We start from the raw sequence: 17,827 nt of genomic DNA, 5'->3' as shown, positions 1-17,827 counted from the left end.
AAGTCCCAAAATGGCCCCAAATGGCCCCAAATGCCCCCAAATGGCCCCAAATGCCCCCAAATGGCCCCAACCCCCCCAACCCCCCAAAAGTCCCCAAATGCCCCCAAATGCCCTCAAATGGCCCCAAATGGCCCAAATGACCCCAAAGTCTCCAAATGGCCCCAAATGGCCCCAAATATCCCCAAATGACCCCAAATGCCCCAAAAGTCCCCAAATGTCCGTAAATGTCCCCAAATGGCCCCAAATGACCCCAAATGGCCCCAAATGGCACCAAAAGTCCCCAAATGACCCCAAATGGCCCCAAAGTCCCCAAATGTCCCCAAAGTCCCCAAATGGCCCCAAATGGCCCCAAATGCCCCCAAATGTCCCCAAAGTCCCCAAATGCCCCCAAATGTCCGTAAATGGCCCCAAATGTCCCCAAATGGCCCCAAATGTCCCCAATGTCCCTAAATGGCCCCAAATGGCTCCAAATGGCCCCAAATGCCCCCAAATGACCCCAAAGTCCCCAAAAGTCCCCAAATGTCCCCCAAAGTCCCCAAATGGCCCCAAATGTCCGTAAATGTCCCCAAATGTCCCCAAATGGCCCCAAATGGCCCCAAAATGTCCCCAAATGGCCCCAAATGTCCCAAATGCCCCCAAATGTCCCAAAATGTCCCCAAATGGCCCCAAATGTCCCCAAATGCCCCCAAAGTCCCCAAATGCCCCCAAATGGCCCCAAATGGCCCCAAAGTCCCCAAAAGTCCCCAAATGTCCCCAAATGGCCCCAAATGGCCCCAAATGGCCCCAAATGTCCCTAAATGTCCTCAAATGTCCCACAATGGCCCCAAAATGTCCCCAAATGCCCCAACCCCCCCAAAGTCCCCAAATATCCCAAATGTCCCCAAATGTCCCCAAATGTCCCCAAATGCCCCCAGATGGCCCCAAAGTCCCCAAAGTCCCCAAATGGCCCCAAAGTCCTCAAATGGCCCCAAATGGCCCCAAATGGCCCCAAATGGCCCCAAAGTCCCCAAAGTCCCCAAATGGCCCCAAATGGCCCCAAATGGCCCCCAAAGTCCCCAAAGTCCCCAAAAGTCCCCAAATGGCCCCAAATGGCCCCAAACGGCCCCTCCCCCCCCACCTGCCAGCACGGGCTCCCCGAATTTGTTGCCGTAGTCGCTGGCGCCGTCGCTGGCCCCGATGGCCACCTCGAGCGGTCCGCGCGAACGCCGCGGGGTACGGGGCCGCCGCGTCCTCCCAGGGCTGCTCGAACCCTAAAACGGCCCCAAAAACGGGTCAGGGACCCCAAAAACGGATCGGGGACCCCAAAAATGGGTCAGGGACCCCCGAAAATGGGTCAGGGGCTGAATGGGACCCCAAATTTGGGGGATTTTGGGGGATTTGGGGAGGGATCTGAGGGGGGTTTGGGGCCGCTGCGTCCTCCCAGGGCTGCTCGAACCCCAAAACGGCCCCAAAACGGCCCCAAAAACGGGTCAGGGACCCCAAAAATGGGTCAGGGACCCCCAAAAACGGGTCAGGGACCCCTGAAAATGGGTCAGGGGCTCAATGGGACCCCAAATTTGGGGGATTTTGGGAAGATTTTGGGGGATTTTGGGGGATTTGAGGAGGGATCTGAGGGGGGTTTGGGGCCGCCGCGTCCTCCCAGGGCTGCTCGAACCCCAAAACGGCCCCAAAAATGGGTCAGGGACCCCAAAAATGGATCGGGGGACCCCCGAAAATGGGTCAGGGGCACCGAAAATGGGTCAGGGGCTCAATGGGACCCCAAATTTGGGGGATTTTGGGGGATTTGGGGAGGGATCTGAGGGGGGTTTGGGGCCGCCGCGTCCTCCCAGGGCTGCTCGAACCCCAAAACGGCCCCAAAAATGGGTCAGGGACCCCAAAAACGGATCGGGGACCCCAAAAATGGGTCAGGGGCTCGATGGGACCCCAAATTTGGGGGATTTTGGGGGATTTTGGGGGATTTGGGGAGGGATCTGAGGGGGGTTTGGGGCCGCCGCGTCCTCCCAGGGCTGCTCGAACCCCAAAACGGCCCCAAAAATGGGTCGGGGACCCCAAAAATGGGTCAGGGACCCCAAAAAATGGGTCAGGGACCCCCGAAAATGGGTCATGGGGCTCAATGGGACCCCAAATTTGGGGGATTTTGGGGAGATTTGGGGGGATTTTGGGGGATTTGGCGGAATTTTGGGGGATTTGGGGAATTTTGGGGAGGTTTGGAGGCTCCCGGGGTGGGGAGGATCCCAAATTTGGGGGATTTGGGGGATTTGGGGGATTTAGGGGATTTGGGCAGATTTTGGGGGATTTTGGGGGGGATTTTGGGGGAATTTTGGGGTGGCTTTGGGTTTTTGGGGGGATTTGGAGGGATTTTGGGAATCCCAGCTGGGATTTTGGGGATGTTTTGGGGGAATTTTTGGGATTTTGGGGGGGATTCGGGGAGGAATTTGGGGGATTTTGGGGGGGATTTGGGCAGATTTTGGGGTGGATTTTTGGTTTTGGGGTTTCTGGGTGGATTTTTTGGGGGATTTTGGGGATTTTGGGGTTTTCTGGGTGGGATTTTGGGGTTTTTTGGGGGTCCCGAGCCGGAATTTCGGTGGGATTTTGGGATTTTTGGGGGGTTTCTGACCCAGAATGAGCAGGATCCCGAAGCAGCACCGGGGCGGAATTTGGGGGATTTTGGGGTTTCTGGGGTGGATTTGGGGGATTTTGGGGTTTTCTGGGTGGGATTTTTTGGGGGATTTTTTGGGTTTTCGGGGGTCCCGAGCCGGAATTTCGGTGGGATTTGGGGATTTTGGGGGGTTCTCACCCAGGATGAGCAGGATCCCGAAGCAGCACCGGGGAGGAATTTGGGGCATTTTGGGGTGGATTTGGGGGATTTTGGGGTTTCTGGGTGGGATTTTTTTTGGGGATTTTTGGGATTTCGGGGTTTTTGGGGGTCCCGAGCCGGAATTTCTTTGGGATTTGGGGATTTTTGGGGATTCTCACCTGGAATGAGCAGGATCCCGAAGCAGCACCGGGGAAGAATTTGGGGGATTTTGGAGTGGATTTGGGGGATTTTGGGGTTTTCTGGGTGGGATTTTTTGGGGGATTTTTGGGATTTTTGGGATTTCAGGGCTCCCGAGCTGGAATTTCTTTGGGATTTGGGGATTTTGGGGGGTTCTCACCCGGGATGAGCAGGATCCCGAAGCAGCACCAGGGAGGAATTTGGGGCATTTTGGGGTGGATTTGGGGGATTTTGGGGTTTCTGGGTGGGATTTTGGGGTTTCTGGGTGGGATTTTTTGGGGGATTTTGGGGATTTCGGGGTTTTCGGGGGTCCCGAGCCGGAATTTCTTTGGGATTTGGGGATTTTGGGGGGTTCTCACCCGGGATGAGCAGGATCCCGAAGCAGCACCGGGGAGGAATTTGGGGCATTTTGGGGTGGATTTGGGGGATTTTGGGGTTTTCTGGGTGGGATTTTTCGGGGGATTTTTGGGATTTCGGGGTTTTCGGGGGTCCCGAGCCGGAATTGCTTTGGGATTTGGGGATTTTGGGGGGTTCTCACCCGGGATGAGCAGGTTGCCGAAGCAGTAGCCGGCCGTGCCCGCGATGACGTGCGCCCCCCTCCCGGTGCACTGCACGTCCCGGATGCGGCCCCCGGTGCCCGTGGTGGCCCCGCTGAAGGGGGCCACGGCTGCGAGGGGCGGGGCCAGCTCGGGACACGCCCACCGGCCACGCCCACCCCACCTGGCCACGCCCACCCCACCCTAAACTCCATTTACACCCCAAATTCTGCTTTTTTACCCCAAAATTCCCCTTTTTTTACCCCAAAATTCCCCTTTTTGAGCCCAAATTTCCCCTTTAGGACCCCAAATCCCAAAAAGGGGCGTGGTCAAATAAGGACACGCCCACCGGCCACGCCCACCCCACCTGGCCACGCCCACCCAACCCTAAACTCCATTTTCACCCCAAATTCCGCTTTTTTACCCCAAAATTCCCCCTTTTTTAAACAGAAATTCCCCTTTTTGTCCCCAAATTTCCCCTTTATGACCCCAAATCCCAAAAAGGGGCGTGGTCAAATAAGGACACGCCCACCGGTCACGCCCACCCCACCTGGCCACGCCCACCCCACCCTAAACTCCATTTACACCCCAAATTCCGCTTTTTTACCCCAAAATTCCCCCTTTTTTAAACAGAAATTCCCCTTTTTGTCCCCAAATTTCCCCTTTTTGAGCCCAAATTTCCCCTTTAGGACCCCAAATCCCAAAAAGGGGCGTGGCCAAATAAGGACACACCCACCGGCCACGCCCACCTCACCTGGCCACACCCACACCGCTCTAAACTCCATTTTCACCCCAAATTCCGCTTTTTTACCCCAAAATTCCGCTTTTTGACCCCAAAATTCCCCTTTTTTTACCCAAAAATTCATCTTTTTGAGCCCAAATTTTCCCTAAATTTCACCCCAAATCCCCAAAAAGGGAGTGGTCAAAAAGGACACGCCCACCGGCCACGCCCACCTCACCTGGCCACACCCACCCCGCCCTAAACTCCGTTTTCACCCCAAAATTCCCCATTTTTTACCCAAAAATTCCCCTTTTTGACCCCAAATTTCCCCTTTTAGACCCCAAATTTCCCCTTTAAGACCCCAAATCCCCAAAAGGGGGCGTGGTCAAATAAGGACACGCCCCTGGCCATGCCCAACCCACCCGGCCACGCCCACCCTGCCCTAAACTCCATTTTCACCCCAAAATTCCCCTTTTTACCCCAGAATTCCCCACTTTTTACCCAAAAATTCACCTTTTTTAGCCCAAATTTCCCCTTTATGACCCCAAATCCCCAAAAGGGGGCGTGGCCATATAAGGACACACCCACCTGGCCACGCCCACCCCCACCTGGCCACGCCCACCCAACCCTAAACTCCGTTTTTACCCCAAAATTCACCTTTTTTACCCCAAAATTCCCCTTTTTGACCCCAAATTTCCCCTTTTTGAGCCCAAATTTCCCCTATATGACCCCAAATCCCCAAAAGGGGGCGTGGCCATATAAGGACACACCCACCTGGCCACGCCCACCCCCACCTGGCCACGCCCACCCAACCCTAAACTCCATTTTTACCCCAAAATTCCCCTTTTTTACCCAAAAATTCCCCTTTTTGAGCCCAAATTTCCCCTTTTTGAGCCCAAATTTTCCCTTTAGGACCCCAAATCCCAAAAAGGGGCGTGGCCAAATAAGGACACACCCCCCCGGCCACGCCCACCTCACCTGGCCACACCCACACCGTTCTAAACTCCATTTTCACCCAAAATTCCGCTTTTTTACCCCAAAATTCTGCTTTTTGACCCCAAAATTCTCCCTTTTTTTACCCAAAAATTCATTTTTTTGAGCCCGAATTTTCTCTAAATTTCATCCCAAATCCCCAAAAAGGGAGTGGCCAAATAAGGACACGCCCACCGGCCACACCCACCCACCTGGCCACGCCCACCCAACCCTAAACTCCGTTTTTACCCCAAAATTCACCTTTTTGACCCCAAAATGCCCCTTTTTGACCCCAAATTTCCCCTTTTTGAGCCCAAATTTCCCCTATATGACCCCAAATCCCAAAAAGTGGCGTGGCCAAATAAGGACACGCCCACCTGGCCACGCCCACCCCACCCTAAACTCCATTTTCACCCCAAATTCCGCTTTTTTACCCCAAAATTCCCCTTTTTTGCCCCAAAATTCCCCTTTTTTAACCCTAAAATTCATCTTTTTGAGCCCAAATTTTCCCTAAATTTCACCCCAAATCCCCAAAAAGGGAGTGGTCAAAAAGGACACGCCCACCGGCCACGCCCACCACACCTGGCCACGCCCACCACACCCTAAACTCCGTTTTCACCCCAAAATTCACCTTTTCACCCCAAAATCCCCCGTATTTGACCCCAAAATTCCCCTTTTTGAGCCCAAATCCCAAAAGGGGCGTGGCCAAATAAGGACACGCCCGCCGGCCACGCCCCAAACCTGGCCACGCCCACCCCGCCCTAAACTCCGTTTTCACCCCAAAATTCCCCATTTTTTACCCAAAAATTCCCCTTTTTGACCCCAAATTTCCCCTTTTTGAGCCCAAATTTTCCCCATTTCACCCCAAACCCCAAAAAGGGGCGTGGCCAAATAAGGACGCGCCCACCATACCCTAAACTCCGTTTTTACCCAAAAATTCCACTTTTTTACCCCAAAATTTCCCCCTTTTTACTGGAATTTTTTTCTGGCCACGCCCCTTTGGCCACTCCCATTGACCACTGCCCATTGCCCATTGACCCCTGCCCACTGCCCACTGCCCATTGACCCCTGCCCACTGCCCACTGCCCATTGACCACTGCCCACTGCCCATTGCCCACTGCCCATTGCCCATTGCCCATTGCCCATTGACCACTGCCCACTGCCCATTGACCACTCCCCACTGCCCACTGCCCACTGCCCACTGCCCACTGCCCATTGCCCATTGCCCACTGCCCATTGCCCATTGACCACTGCCCACTGCCCACTGCCCACTGCCCATTGACCACTGCCCACTGCCCATTGCCCACTGCCCACTCCCCATTGCCCACTGCCCACTGCCCACTGCCCACTGCCCCCTGCCCACTGCCCACTGCCCACTGCCCACTGCCCATTGCCCACTGCCCACTGTCCCCTGCCCCCTGCCCACTGCCCACTGCCCACTGCCCACTGCCCCCTGCCCACTGCCCACTGCCCCCTGCCCATTGCCCACTGCCCACTGCCCACTGCCCCCTGCCCACTGCCCCCTGCCCATTGCCCATTGCCCACTGCCCCCTGCCCATTGCCCACTGCCCATTGCCCACTGCCCCCTGCCCATTGCCCACTGCCCCCTGCCCACTGCCCCCTGCCCACTGCCCATTGCCCACTGCCCCCTGCCCATTGCCCACTGCCCACTGCCCACTGCCCCCTGCCCACTGCCCATTGCCCACTGCCCATTGCCCACTGCCCCCTGCCCATTGCCCACTGCCCACTGCCCACTGCCCACTGCCCACTGCCCACTGCCCCCTGCCCACTGCCCCCTGCCCATTGCCCATTGCCCACTGCCCCCTGCCCATTGCCCACTGCCCATTGCCCACTGCCCACTGCCCACTGCCCACTGCCCACTGCCCACTGCCCCCTGCCCATTGCCCACTGCCCACTGCCCACTGCCCACTGCCCCCTGCCCATTGCCCACTGCCCACTGCCCACTGCCCATTGCCCACTGCCCACTGCCCCCTGCCCACTGCCCATTGCCCACTGCCCCCTGCCCATTGCCCACTGCCCACTGCCCACTGCCCCCTGCCCACTGCCCCCTGCCCATTGCCCATTGCCCACTGCCCATTGCCCATTGCCCACTGCCCACTGCCCACTGCCCATTGCCCACTGCCCATTGCCCACTGACCACTGCCCACTGCCCACTGACCACTGCCCACTGCCCCCTCCCACTGACCACTGCCCACTGCCCCCTCCCACTGCCCACTGCCCATTGCCCATTGCCCATTGCCCACTGCCCACTGCCCCCTCCCACTGCCCACTGCCCATTGCCCATTGACCCCTGCCCACTGCCCACTGCCCATTGCCCACTGCCCATTGACCACTGCCCATTGCCCACTGCCCACTGCCCATTGCCCACTGCCCACTGCCCATTGCCCACTGCCCATTGCCCATTTACCATTGACCACTGCCCACTGCCCACTGCCCACTGCCCCACTGCCCACTGCCCATTGCCCACTGCCCACTGCCCACTTGCCCATTGCCCACTGCCCATTGCCCATTGCCCATTGCCCATTGCCCACTGCCCACTGCCCACTGCCCCCTCCCACTGCCCATTAACCACTGCCCACTGACCCTCCCATTGCCCACTGCCCACTGCCCACTCCCCATTGCCCACTGCCCACTGTCCCCTCCCACTGCCCACTGCCCATTGCCCATTGCCCATTGCCCACTGCCACTGCCCCCTCCCACTGCCCATTGCCCATTGACCCCTGCCCACTGCCCACTGCCCATTGCCCACTGCCCATTGACCACTGCCCATTGCCCACTGCCCACTGCCCACTGCCCATTGCCCACTGCCCATTGCCCACTGCCCACTGCCCCCTCCACTGCCCATTGCCCATTGACCCCTGCCCACTGCCCACTGCCCATTGCCCACTGCCCATTGACCACTGCCCATTGCCCACTGACCACTGCCCACTGCCCATTGCCCACTGCATTGCCACTTGCCCCACTGCCCACTGCCCACTGCCCCCTCCCACTGCCCACTGCCATTGCCATTGACCCCTGCCCACCTGCCCACTGCCCATTGCCCACTGCCCCATTGACCACTGCCCATTGCCCACTGCCCACTGCCCACTGCCCATTGCCCACTGCCCATTGCCCATTTACCATTGACCACTGCCCACTGCCCACTGCCCACTGCCCACTGCCCCCTCCCGCTGCCCGCTGCCCCCTCCCCGCTGCCCGGCCGTGCCCGCTGACCGGTGGGGAAGTTGTGCGTCTCGGCGGTGAAGGTCACGTGCCGGACACTCGTCCTCTTCTCGAAGGGGCTGGGCCGGGAGGGGTCCTGCGGCCACAGCGCCGTCACCGGCACCCCCCGGATGGCACTGGGGGGGCACAGCGGGGTCAGGGACCCCAAAAAACCCCCCAAACCCGCCCAAAATCCACACCCCAAATCCACACCCCAAATCCACACCCAAAATCTCCCCAAATCCCCCCAAAATCTCCTCAAAATCCCCCCAAAATCCCCCCAAAATCTCCTCAAATCCCCCCAAATTCCCTCCAAATCCCCCAAAATCCCCCCAAAATCTCCTCCAATCCCCCCAAATACCACCAAAATCCCCTCAAATCCCCCCCAAATCCCTCCAAAATCTTCTCAAATCCCCCAAAATCCCCCCAAATCCCCCTAAAATCCCCTCCAAAATCCCCCAAAATCCCCTCAAGTCCCCCAAAATCCCCTCAAATCCCCCCAAATCCCACCAAAATCCCTCCAAAATCCCCCCAAAATCCCCTCAAATCCCCCAAATCCCCCCAAAATCCCCTCAAATCCCCCCAAATTCCCTCCAAATCCCCCAAAATCCCCTCAAATCCCCCCAAAATCCCCCCCAAATCCACCCACGGATGCTCAAACCCCCCCCCAGCCTCCTCCAGGTGACCCCAACGCCCTCTCAGGTGTCCCCAAAACCCCCCCAGGTGTCCCCAGGTGGTGTCCCAAATGTCCCCGCTGTCCCCAGGTGCCCCCAGGTGTGTCCCCAAGCCCCCCAGGTGTCCCCAGGGTGTCCCCAGGGTGTCCCCCACCCCCCCAGGGTGTCCCCAGGTGTTCCAGGTGTCCCCAGGCGTCCCCAGGGTGTCCTCAGGGTGTCCCCAGGTGTGTCCCAGGGGTGTCCCCAAGCCCCCCAGGTGTCCCCAGGGTTGTCCCCAGGTGTCCCCCCACCCCCCCCAGGTGTCCCCAGGGTGTCCCCAAGGTCCCCAGGTGTCCCCCACCCCCCCAGGGTGTCCCCAGGGTGTCCTCAGGGTGTCCCAGGGGTGTCCCCCACCCCCCCAGGTGTCCCCAGGTGTCCCCCACCCCCCCCAGGTGTCCTCAGGGTGTCCCCCAGGGTGTCCCCAGGGTGTCCCCAGGTGTCCCCAGGGTGTCCCAGGGTGTCCCAGGGGTGTCCCCAGGTGTCCCCAGGGTGTCCCCAGGGTGTCCCCAAGCCCCCCAGGGTGTCCCCAAGGTCCCCAGGTGTCCCCAAGCCCACCCAGGTGTCCCCAGGTGTCCCCAAGGTGTCCCCAGGGTGTCCCAAGGTGTCCCCAGGGGTGTCCCCAGGGTGTCCCCAGGTGTCCCCAGCCCCCCCCAGGTGTCCCCAAGGTGTCCCCAGGTGTCCCCACCCCCCCGCTGTCCCCACCTGCTGTTGTCGCAGAACTTGATGACCGTTGTTGCCGTGGGAGGAGCTCTGCGTGTCCATGAGGCGCCCGAAGAGCGAACCCGGCACGGGGCGGCCGTCGAGGGCCAGGCGGCCCTTGAAGAACCAGTGGCGGCTGTGCTCGCTGGGGACGGGGATACTGGGGATACTGGGGGCACTGGGGGCACTGGGGGGACTGGGGGACTGGGGGAGACTGGGGGGGACTGGGGGGACTGGGGGGGACTGGGGAGACTGGGGGGGACTGGGGGGACTGGGGGGACTGGGGGGGGACTGGGGGAGACTGGGGGGACTGGGGGACTGGGGGACTGGGGGGACTGGGGGGGACTGGGGGAGACTGGGGGGACTGGGGGACTGGGGGACTGGGGGGACTGGGGGGACTGGGGGATACTGGGGGGGACTGGGGGGATTGGGGGACTGGGGGGGACTGGGGGGGACTGGGGGGACTGGGGATACTGGGGGCACTGGGGGGGACTGGGGGGACTGGGGGGGACTGGGGATACGGGGTGACTGGGGGGGACTGGGGGGGACTGGGGGGCACTGGGGGGATTGGGGGGGCTGGGGGGACTGGGGAGACTGGGGATACTGGGGGGACTGGGGGGGACTGGGGAGACTGGGGGGACTGGGGGAGACTGGGGGGGACTGGGGGGGATTGGGGGGGATTGGGGGGGAGTGGGGGCACTGGGGGTATTGGGGATATTGGGGGGTACTGGGGATACTGGGGATACTGGGGGGACTGGGGGGACTGGGGGCACTGGGGGAGACTGGGGGAGACTGGGGGCACTGGGGAGGACACTGGGGATACTGGGGGGACTGGGGGATACTGGGGGGACTGGGGCACTGGGGATACTGGGGGGAGTGGGGGGGACTGGGGGGACTGGGGGGGACTGGGGATACTGGGGGGACTGGGGACACTGGGGATACTGGGGGCACTGGGGGGGAACTGGGGGGACTGGGGAGACTGGGGGGGACTGGGGAGACTGGGGGGACTGGGGGAGACTGGGGAGACTGGGGGGACAGGGGGGATTGGGGGAGTGGGGGCACTGGGGGTATTGGGGATATTGGGGGGTACTGGGGGGGAACTGGGGGGACTGGGGAGACTGGGGATACTGGGGGAGGCTGGGGGAGACTGGGGATACTGGGGGCACTGGGGGCACTGGGGGGACTGGGGGGACTGGGGGAGACTGGGGGGACTGGGATTATTGGGGTCATTGGGGGAATTTTGGGGGTTCCCAGGTGGATTTTGGGGTGTCCCAGGTGAATTTTGGGGTGTCCCAGGTGAATTTTGGGGTGTCCCAGGTAGATTTTGGGGTCACCTCAGGCTCTGGATGAGGTCAGAGCCCTCCAGGAATGGGAATTTGGGGCAATTTCAGGGAATTTTGGGGCATTTTCAGGAATTTGGGGTGGAATTTTGGGGATTTTTGGGGTCAGGTGAATTTTGGGGTGTCCCAGGTGGATTTTGGGGTGTCCCAGGTGGGTTTTGGGGTCAACCTCTGGCTCTGGGCCAGCTCGGGGCTCTCCAGGGATGGGAAATTTGGGGCAATTTCAGGGAATTTTGGGGCAATTTCAGGGAATTTTGGGGCATTTTTAAGGAATTTTGGTGGAATTTTGGGGATTTTTGGGGTCAGGGGAATTTTGGGGGTTCCCAGGTGGATTTTGGGGTGTCCCAGGTGGATTTTGGGGTGTTCCAGGTGGGTTTTGGGGTCCACCTGTTGCTCTGGGCCAGCTCAGGACCCGCCAGGGATGGGAATTTGGGGCAATTTCAGGGAATTTTGGGGCATTTTCAGGAATTTTGGTGGAATTTGGGGGATTTTTGGGGTCAGGGGAATTTTGGGGGGTTCCCAGGTGGGATTTTGGGGTGTTCCAGGTGGGTTTTGGGGTCACCTCTGGCTCTGGGCCAGCTCGGGGCTCTCCAGGGGTGGGAATTTGGGGCAATTTCAGGGAATTTTGGGGCAATTTCAGGGAATTTTGGGCATTTTTAAGGAATTTTGGTGGAATTTTGGGGATTTTTGGGGTCAGGTGAATTTTGGGGGTTCCCAGGTGGATTTTGGGGTGTCCCAGGTGGATTTTGGGTGTTCCAGGTGGGTTTTGGGTCACCTGTTGCTCTGGGCCAGCTCAGGACCCGCCAGGGATGGGAATTTGGGGCAATTTCAGGGAATTTTGGGGCATTTTCAGGAATTTTGGTGGAATTTGGGGGATTTTTGGGGTCAGGGGAATTTTGGGGGTTCCCAGGTGGATTTTGGGGTGTTCCAGGTGGGTTTTGGGGTCACCTCCTGGCTCTGGGCTAGCTCGGGGCTCTCCAGGGGTGGGAATTTGGGGCAATTTCAGGGAATTTTGGGGCAATTTCAGGGAATTTTGGGGCATTTTTAAGGAATTTTGGTGGAATTTTGGGGATTTTTGGGGTCAGGTGAATTTTGGGGGTTCCCAGGTGGATTTTTGGGTGTCCCAGGTGGATTTTGGGGTGTTCCAGGTGGGTTTTGGGGTCACCTGTTGCTCTGGGCCAGGTCGAAGCACCTCCACCGAGGTCGGGTCCTGCCGGCCTTCTGGAAGAGCCTCGTGTAGAATTCCAGGTCCCAGGGGTCAAAGGCCAGGCCTGGGAACGGCCAAATTCCCAAAAAATCCCAAAATCCATCAAATTCCCACATTTAAAAAAAAATCCCTAAAAAAATCCCCCAAAAAAACCCAAAAAAATTCCCCAAAAACCAAAAAAAACCCTCAAGAAACGCCTCAGATTCCGCCCAATCCACCCCAAATACATCAAAATTCCCCCAAAAATCCCAAAATCCATCAAATTCCCACATTTTAAAAAAATCCCCCCAAAAAAAACCCAAAAAAAAACCAAACAACCCCCAAAAAAACAAAAAACGAAAAAAATTCCCAAAAAACAAAAAAACCCTCCAGAAATGCCTCAGATTCCGCCCCAAATCCACCCAAATACATCAAAATTCCCCAAAAAATCCCCAAATCCTTCAAATTCCCAAATTTTTAAAAAATCCCCCAAAAAAACCCCCAAAAAAATCCCCTACCAAAAAAAACAAAAAAAACCCTCAAGAAACGCCTCCGATTCTGCCCAAATCCACCCCAAATACATCAAAATTCCCAAAAAAACCCAAAATCCATCAAATTCCCAAATTTTATAAAAAAACAAAAAAAAAAACTCCCCAAAAAAGCCCCCAAAAAAACCCCCAAAAAACCCAAAAAATTCCCCAAAAAACAAAAAAAACTCCTCCAGAAACGCCTCAGATTCCGCCCAAATCCACCCCAAATACATCAAAATTCCCCAAAAATCCCAAAATCCATCAAATCCCAAATTTTAAAAAAATCCCCAAAAAAAACCCCCCAAAAAACCCCAAAAAAAACCCAAAAAAAAACCCAAAAAAACCGAAAAAATTCCCCAAAAAACAAAAAAAACCCTCAAGAAATGCCTCAGATTCCGCCCAAATCCACCCCAAATACATCAAAATTCCCCAAAAAATCCCCAAATACATCAAATTCCCAAATTTTTAAAAAATCCCCCCAAAAAACCCAAAAAAACAATCCCCAAAAAACCAAAAAAAAACCCTCAAGAAACGCCTCCGATTCTGCCCAAATCCACCCCAAATACATCAAAATTCCCAAAAAAAACCCAAAATCCATCAAATTCCCACATTTAAAAAAACCAAAAAAAAAAACCATCCCCAAAAAAAACCCAAAAAAAACCCCCAAAAAACCCAAAAAATTCCCCAAAAACAAAAAAAACTCCTCCAGAAACGCCTCAGATTCCGCCCAAATCCACCCCAAATACATCAAAATTCAATCCATCAAATTCCCAAATTTTTTAAAAATCCCCCAAAAAACCCCAAAAAAATCCCCCCAAAAAAACCAAAAAAATTCCCCCAAAAGACAAAAAAAACCTCTCAAGAAACGCCTCAGATTCCGCCCAAATCCACCCCAAATACATCAAAATTCCAAAAAATTTCCCCAAATTCCCGAAATTTTAAAGAAATTTTAAAAAAGTTTTAGAAATAAAAAAAAACCCAAAGAAATCTCCCCCCAAAAAACCCCAAAAAAGTCTCAAAATGCACCCGAAATGCATCAAAATTCCCTAAAAGTTCCCGAAATTCCCAAAATCAGAAATAACCACCCAAAGTCTAAAATAATCCCAAAAAATCCCCAAAAAATCCCAAAAAAAATAAATCCCAAAAAATCACAACAAAATGCTCAAAAAATTAAAAAAATCCCCCAAAAATTAAAAAATTTGTCAAAAATCCCAAACAAAATCCCAAAAGAACCCCAAAAAATAAAAAAAATCCCCCAAAAAATCCCAAAAAACCCGCAATAAAATCCCCCAAAAAACGCCAAAAAAATCCCAAAAAACCACGCACAAAATCCAAAAAATTCCCCCGCCAAAAAAAAAACCAAAAATCCCCAAAAAATCCAAAAAAATCCCCAAAGAAAACCCCAAAAACCAAAAAAAAACCCCAAAACCCTCAAAAAAATCCCCAAAACCCTCAAAAAATCCCCCCAAAAAATAAAAAAAAAAAACGCCAAAAAAACCTCAAAAAAAATCCCAAAAAAATCCCCAAAAGATCCCCAAAAAATCAAAAAAAAAAAAATCCCCAAAAAACCCCAAAAATCCCCCCAAAATCCCCCAAAACAAATCCCCAAAAACCCTCCAAAAATCCCATAAAAAACCAAAAAGACCCCAAAAAAACCAAAAAAAATCCCAAAAAAATAAAAAAAAAACAAAAAAATCCCCAAAAATCCCAAAGAAATCCCCCAAAACAATCCCAAAAAAACCCCAAAAAGACGGCCAAAAAATCCAAAAAAATCCGCAAAAAATCCAAAAAAAAACCCAAAAAATTTTAAAAATCCCCAAAAATCCCCAAAAAATCCCAAAGAAATCCCAAGAAATCCCCCCCCTAAAATCCCAAAGTAATCCCAAAGAAATCCCAAAAAATCCCCCAAAAAATCAAAAAAAATAAAAAAAAAAACAAAAAAAAACCAAAAAACCCTCAAAAAATCCCCCAAAAAATTCCAAAAAAATCCCCAAAAAATCCCCAAAAAATCCCAAAAAATTCCAAAAAAATTCCAAAACAATCCCAAAAAAAACCCAAAAAGACGGCCAAAAAATCCAAAAAAAATCCGCAAAAATTCCAAAAAAAATCCCCAAAAAATTATTCTAAAAAAATCCAAAAAAATCCCCCCAAAAAATTCCAAAAAAATCCCAAAAAATCCCAAAAAATTCCAAAAAAATCCCCAAAAAATCCCCAAAAAACCCCAAAAAATCCCCCCAAAAATCCCCAAAAAATCCCCAAAAAATCCCAAAAAAATCCCAAAAAAAACCCCAAATATCCCCAAAAAATCCCCAAAAAAATCCCAAAAAATCCCAAAAAATCCCAAAAAAATCCCCAAAAAATTCCAAAAAAATCCCAAAAAAATCCCCAAAAAACCCCAAAAAATCCCAAAAAAATCCCCCAAAAATCCCCAAAAAAACCCAAAAAAATCCCCAAAAAGCCCCCAAAATCCCCAAAAAACCCCAAAAAATCCCCAAAAAATCCAAAAAAATCCCCAAAAAATCCCCAAAAAATTCCAAAAAAATGCCGAAAAAATCCCAAAAAATCCCCAAAAAATCCCCAAAAAATTCCAAAAAAATCCCCAAAAAATCCCCCAAAAATCAAAAAAAAACCCAAAAAACCCCAAAAAATCCCCAAAAAAACCCAAAAAATCCCCAAAAAATCCCCAAAAAATTCCAAAAAAATCCCAAAAAAATCCCCCAAAAATCAAAAAAAAACCCAAAAAACCCCAAAAAATCCCCAAAAAAACCCAAAAAATCCCCAAAAAATCCCCAAAAAATTCCAAAAAAATCCCAAAAAAATCCCCAAAAAAATCCTCAAAAAACTCCAAAAAATTCCAAAAAAAATCCCCAAAAAATCCCCAAAAAATCCCCAAAAAAACCCAAAAAAATCCCCAAAAAAACCCCCAAAATCCCCAAAAAACCCAAAAAAATCCAAAAAAATCCCCAAAAAATCCCCGAAAAATTCCAAAAAAATCCCAAAAAAATCCCCAAAAAATCCTCAAAAAACCCCAAAAAATTCCAAAAAAATCCCCAAAAAATCCCCCAAAAAACCCTAAAAAAATCCCCAAAAAACCCCAAAAAATCCCAAAAAAATCCCCCAAAAAATCCAAAAAAATCCCCCCAAAAAAACCAAAACCCCCCCAAAAAAAAACCCAAAAAACCCCCAAAAAACCCCCAAAAAACCCCCCAAAAAAACCCCAAAAAACCCCAAAACCCCCCCAAAACACCCCCCAGAAAACCCCCCAAAACCCCCCGACCCCCCCTCCCCCGCAGCCCCCCCAGCCCCCCGCGGCGCCCCTCACCCAGCTCGGCGTCCGCCTCTCGCAGCGCGGCCGGGCCGCGGCCCAGGACGTCGATGGCGCGGACGGGCGCGGGCCGGGCGGGCGCCTCGAAGGAGCGCAGGGGCTCGGGGTAGAGCTGCTCCGTCAGCGGGTCCCGCAGCAGCCGCCCCAGCCGCTCCCGCAGCCCCGGCCCCGCCGGCGCCGACAGCTGGGGGGGGGCGGGGAGGGGGGGCAAAGGGGTCACCTCGGGGCCGCCGAGATCCGGCCGAGCCCCCCCCCGAGTGCTGGAGCAATGGTACAGCCCAGTGGGACCCCCCCCGGGAATCCCCTAGAATGGTTTGGTCCATTGGGACCCCCCCCTGGGAATCCCCCCAGAATGGTTTGGTCCATTGGGACCCCCCCCCGGGAATCCCCCAGAATGGTTTGGTCCATTGGGACCCCCCCTGGGAATCCCCCCAGAATGGTTTGGTCCATTGGGACCCCCCCCAAAGTCATCCCATAATTGGTAGAACCCAATGGGACCCCCCCGAGAACCCCCCAGAATGGTTTGGTCCATTGGGACCCCCCCCTGGGAATCCCCCAGAATGGTTTGGTCCATTGGGACCCCCCCTAAAGTCATCCCATAATGGTAGGACCCAATGGGACCCCCCCAGGAACCCCCCAGAATGGTTTGGTCCATTGGGACCCCCCCCGAGACCCCCCAGAATGGTTCGATCCATTGGGACCCCCCCAGGAGCCCCCCAGAATGGTTTGGTCCATTGGGACCCCCCCCTGGGAATCCCCCAGAATGGTTCGATCCATTGGGACCCCCCCAGGAGCCCCCCAGAATGGTTTGATCCATTGGGACCCCCCCCAAAGCCATCCCATAATGGTAGAACCCAATGGGACCCCCCCCATAATGGTCGGACCCCCCCCGGGGACCCCACAATGGTACAGCCCAATGGGACCCCCCCCATTCACCCCATAATGGTTGGACCCCAAATCCCCCAAAAATCTCCCAAATCCCCCCCAAAAATCCCCCAAAAATCCCCCAAAAATCCCCCAAATCTCCCAAAATCCCCCAAAAATCCCCCAAATCTCCCAACCCCCCCAAAATCCCCCAAAAATCCCCCAAAAATCCCCCAACCCCCCCAAAAATCCCTCAAAAATCCCCCAATCCCCCCAAACCCCCCCAAAAATTCCCCCCAAATCCCCCAAAATTCCCCGAAATCCCCCAAAAATCCCCCCCAAAAATCCCCCATAAACCCCCCCAAAAATTCCCCGAATCCCCCCTAAACCCCCCAAATCCCCCCAAATCCCCCCAAAATCCCCAAAATCCCCCCAATTCCCCCCAAAATCCCCCAAAAATCCCCCAAATCCCCCAAAAATCCCCCAAACCCCCCCCCAAATCCCCCCAAAAATCCCCAAAATCCCCCCAAAATCCCCCTAAACCCCCCCAAACCCCCCACAATCCCCCAAAGCCCCCCAAAAATCCCCCAAAATCTACCTCAAATCCCCCAGAAAGCCCCAAAAATCCCCCGCAAAATCCCCCAAAAATCCCCCAACCCCCCCCAAATCACCCCAAAATCCCCCGAAAATCTCCCCAAACCCCCCTAAATCCCCACCAAAATCT

General features: G+C 54.3%; 1 protein-coding gene across 1 annotated transcript in view; it reads right to left on the bottom strand.

Annotated features, from left to right (window-relative positions):
• The window catches only part of PFAS (phosphoribosylformylglycinamidine synthase), a 109,550-nt gene that overhangs the window by 69,330 nt on the left and 22,393 nt on the right, over positions 1-17,827 (bottom strand). Inside the window, 8 exon segments of the mRNA XM_068998689.1 lie at positions 1,118-1,193; positions 1,195-1,250; positions 3,534-3,662; positions 8,459-8,583; positions 9,862-9,887; positions 9,889-10,003; positions 12,364-12,469; positions 16,237-16,423. Coding sequence (XP_068854790.1) covers positions 1,118-1,193; positions 1,195-1,250; positions 3,534-3,662; positions 8,459-8,583; positions 9,862-9,887; positions 9,889-10,003; positions 12,364-12,469; positions 16,237-16,423 — 820 coding nt within the window.

The sequence above is a fragment of the Aphelocoma coerulescens genome, unplaced genomic scaffold (assembly GCF_041296385.1).
Source record: "Aphelocoma coerulescens isolate FSJ_1873_10779 unplaced genomic scaffold, UR_Acoe_1.0 HiC_scaffold_146, whole genome shotgun sequence".
Classification (NCBI taxonomy): Eukaryota; Metazoa; Chordata; class Aves; order Passeriformes; family Corvidae; genus Aphelocoma; species Aphelocoma coerulescens.
The sequence above is the reverse complement of the archived record's forward strand: the minus strand, read 5'-3'. Positions and strand labels throughout refer to the sequence as shown.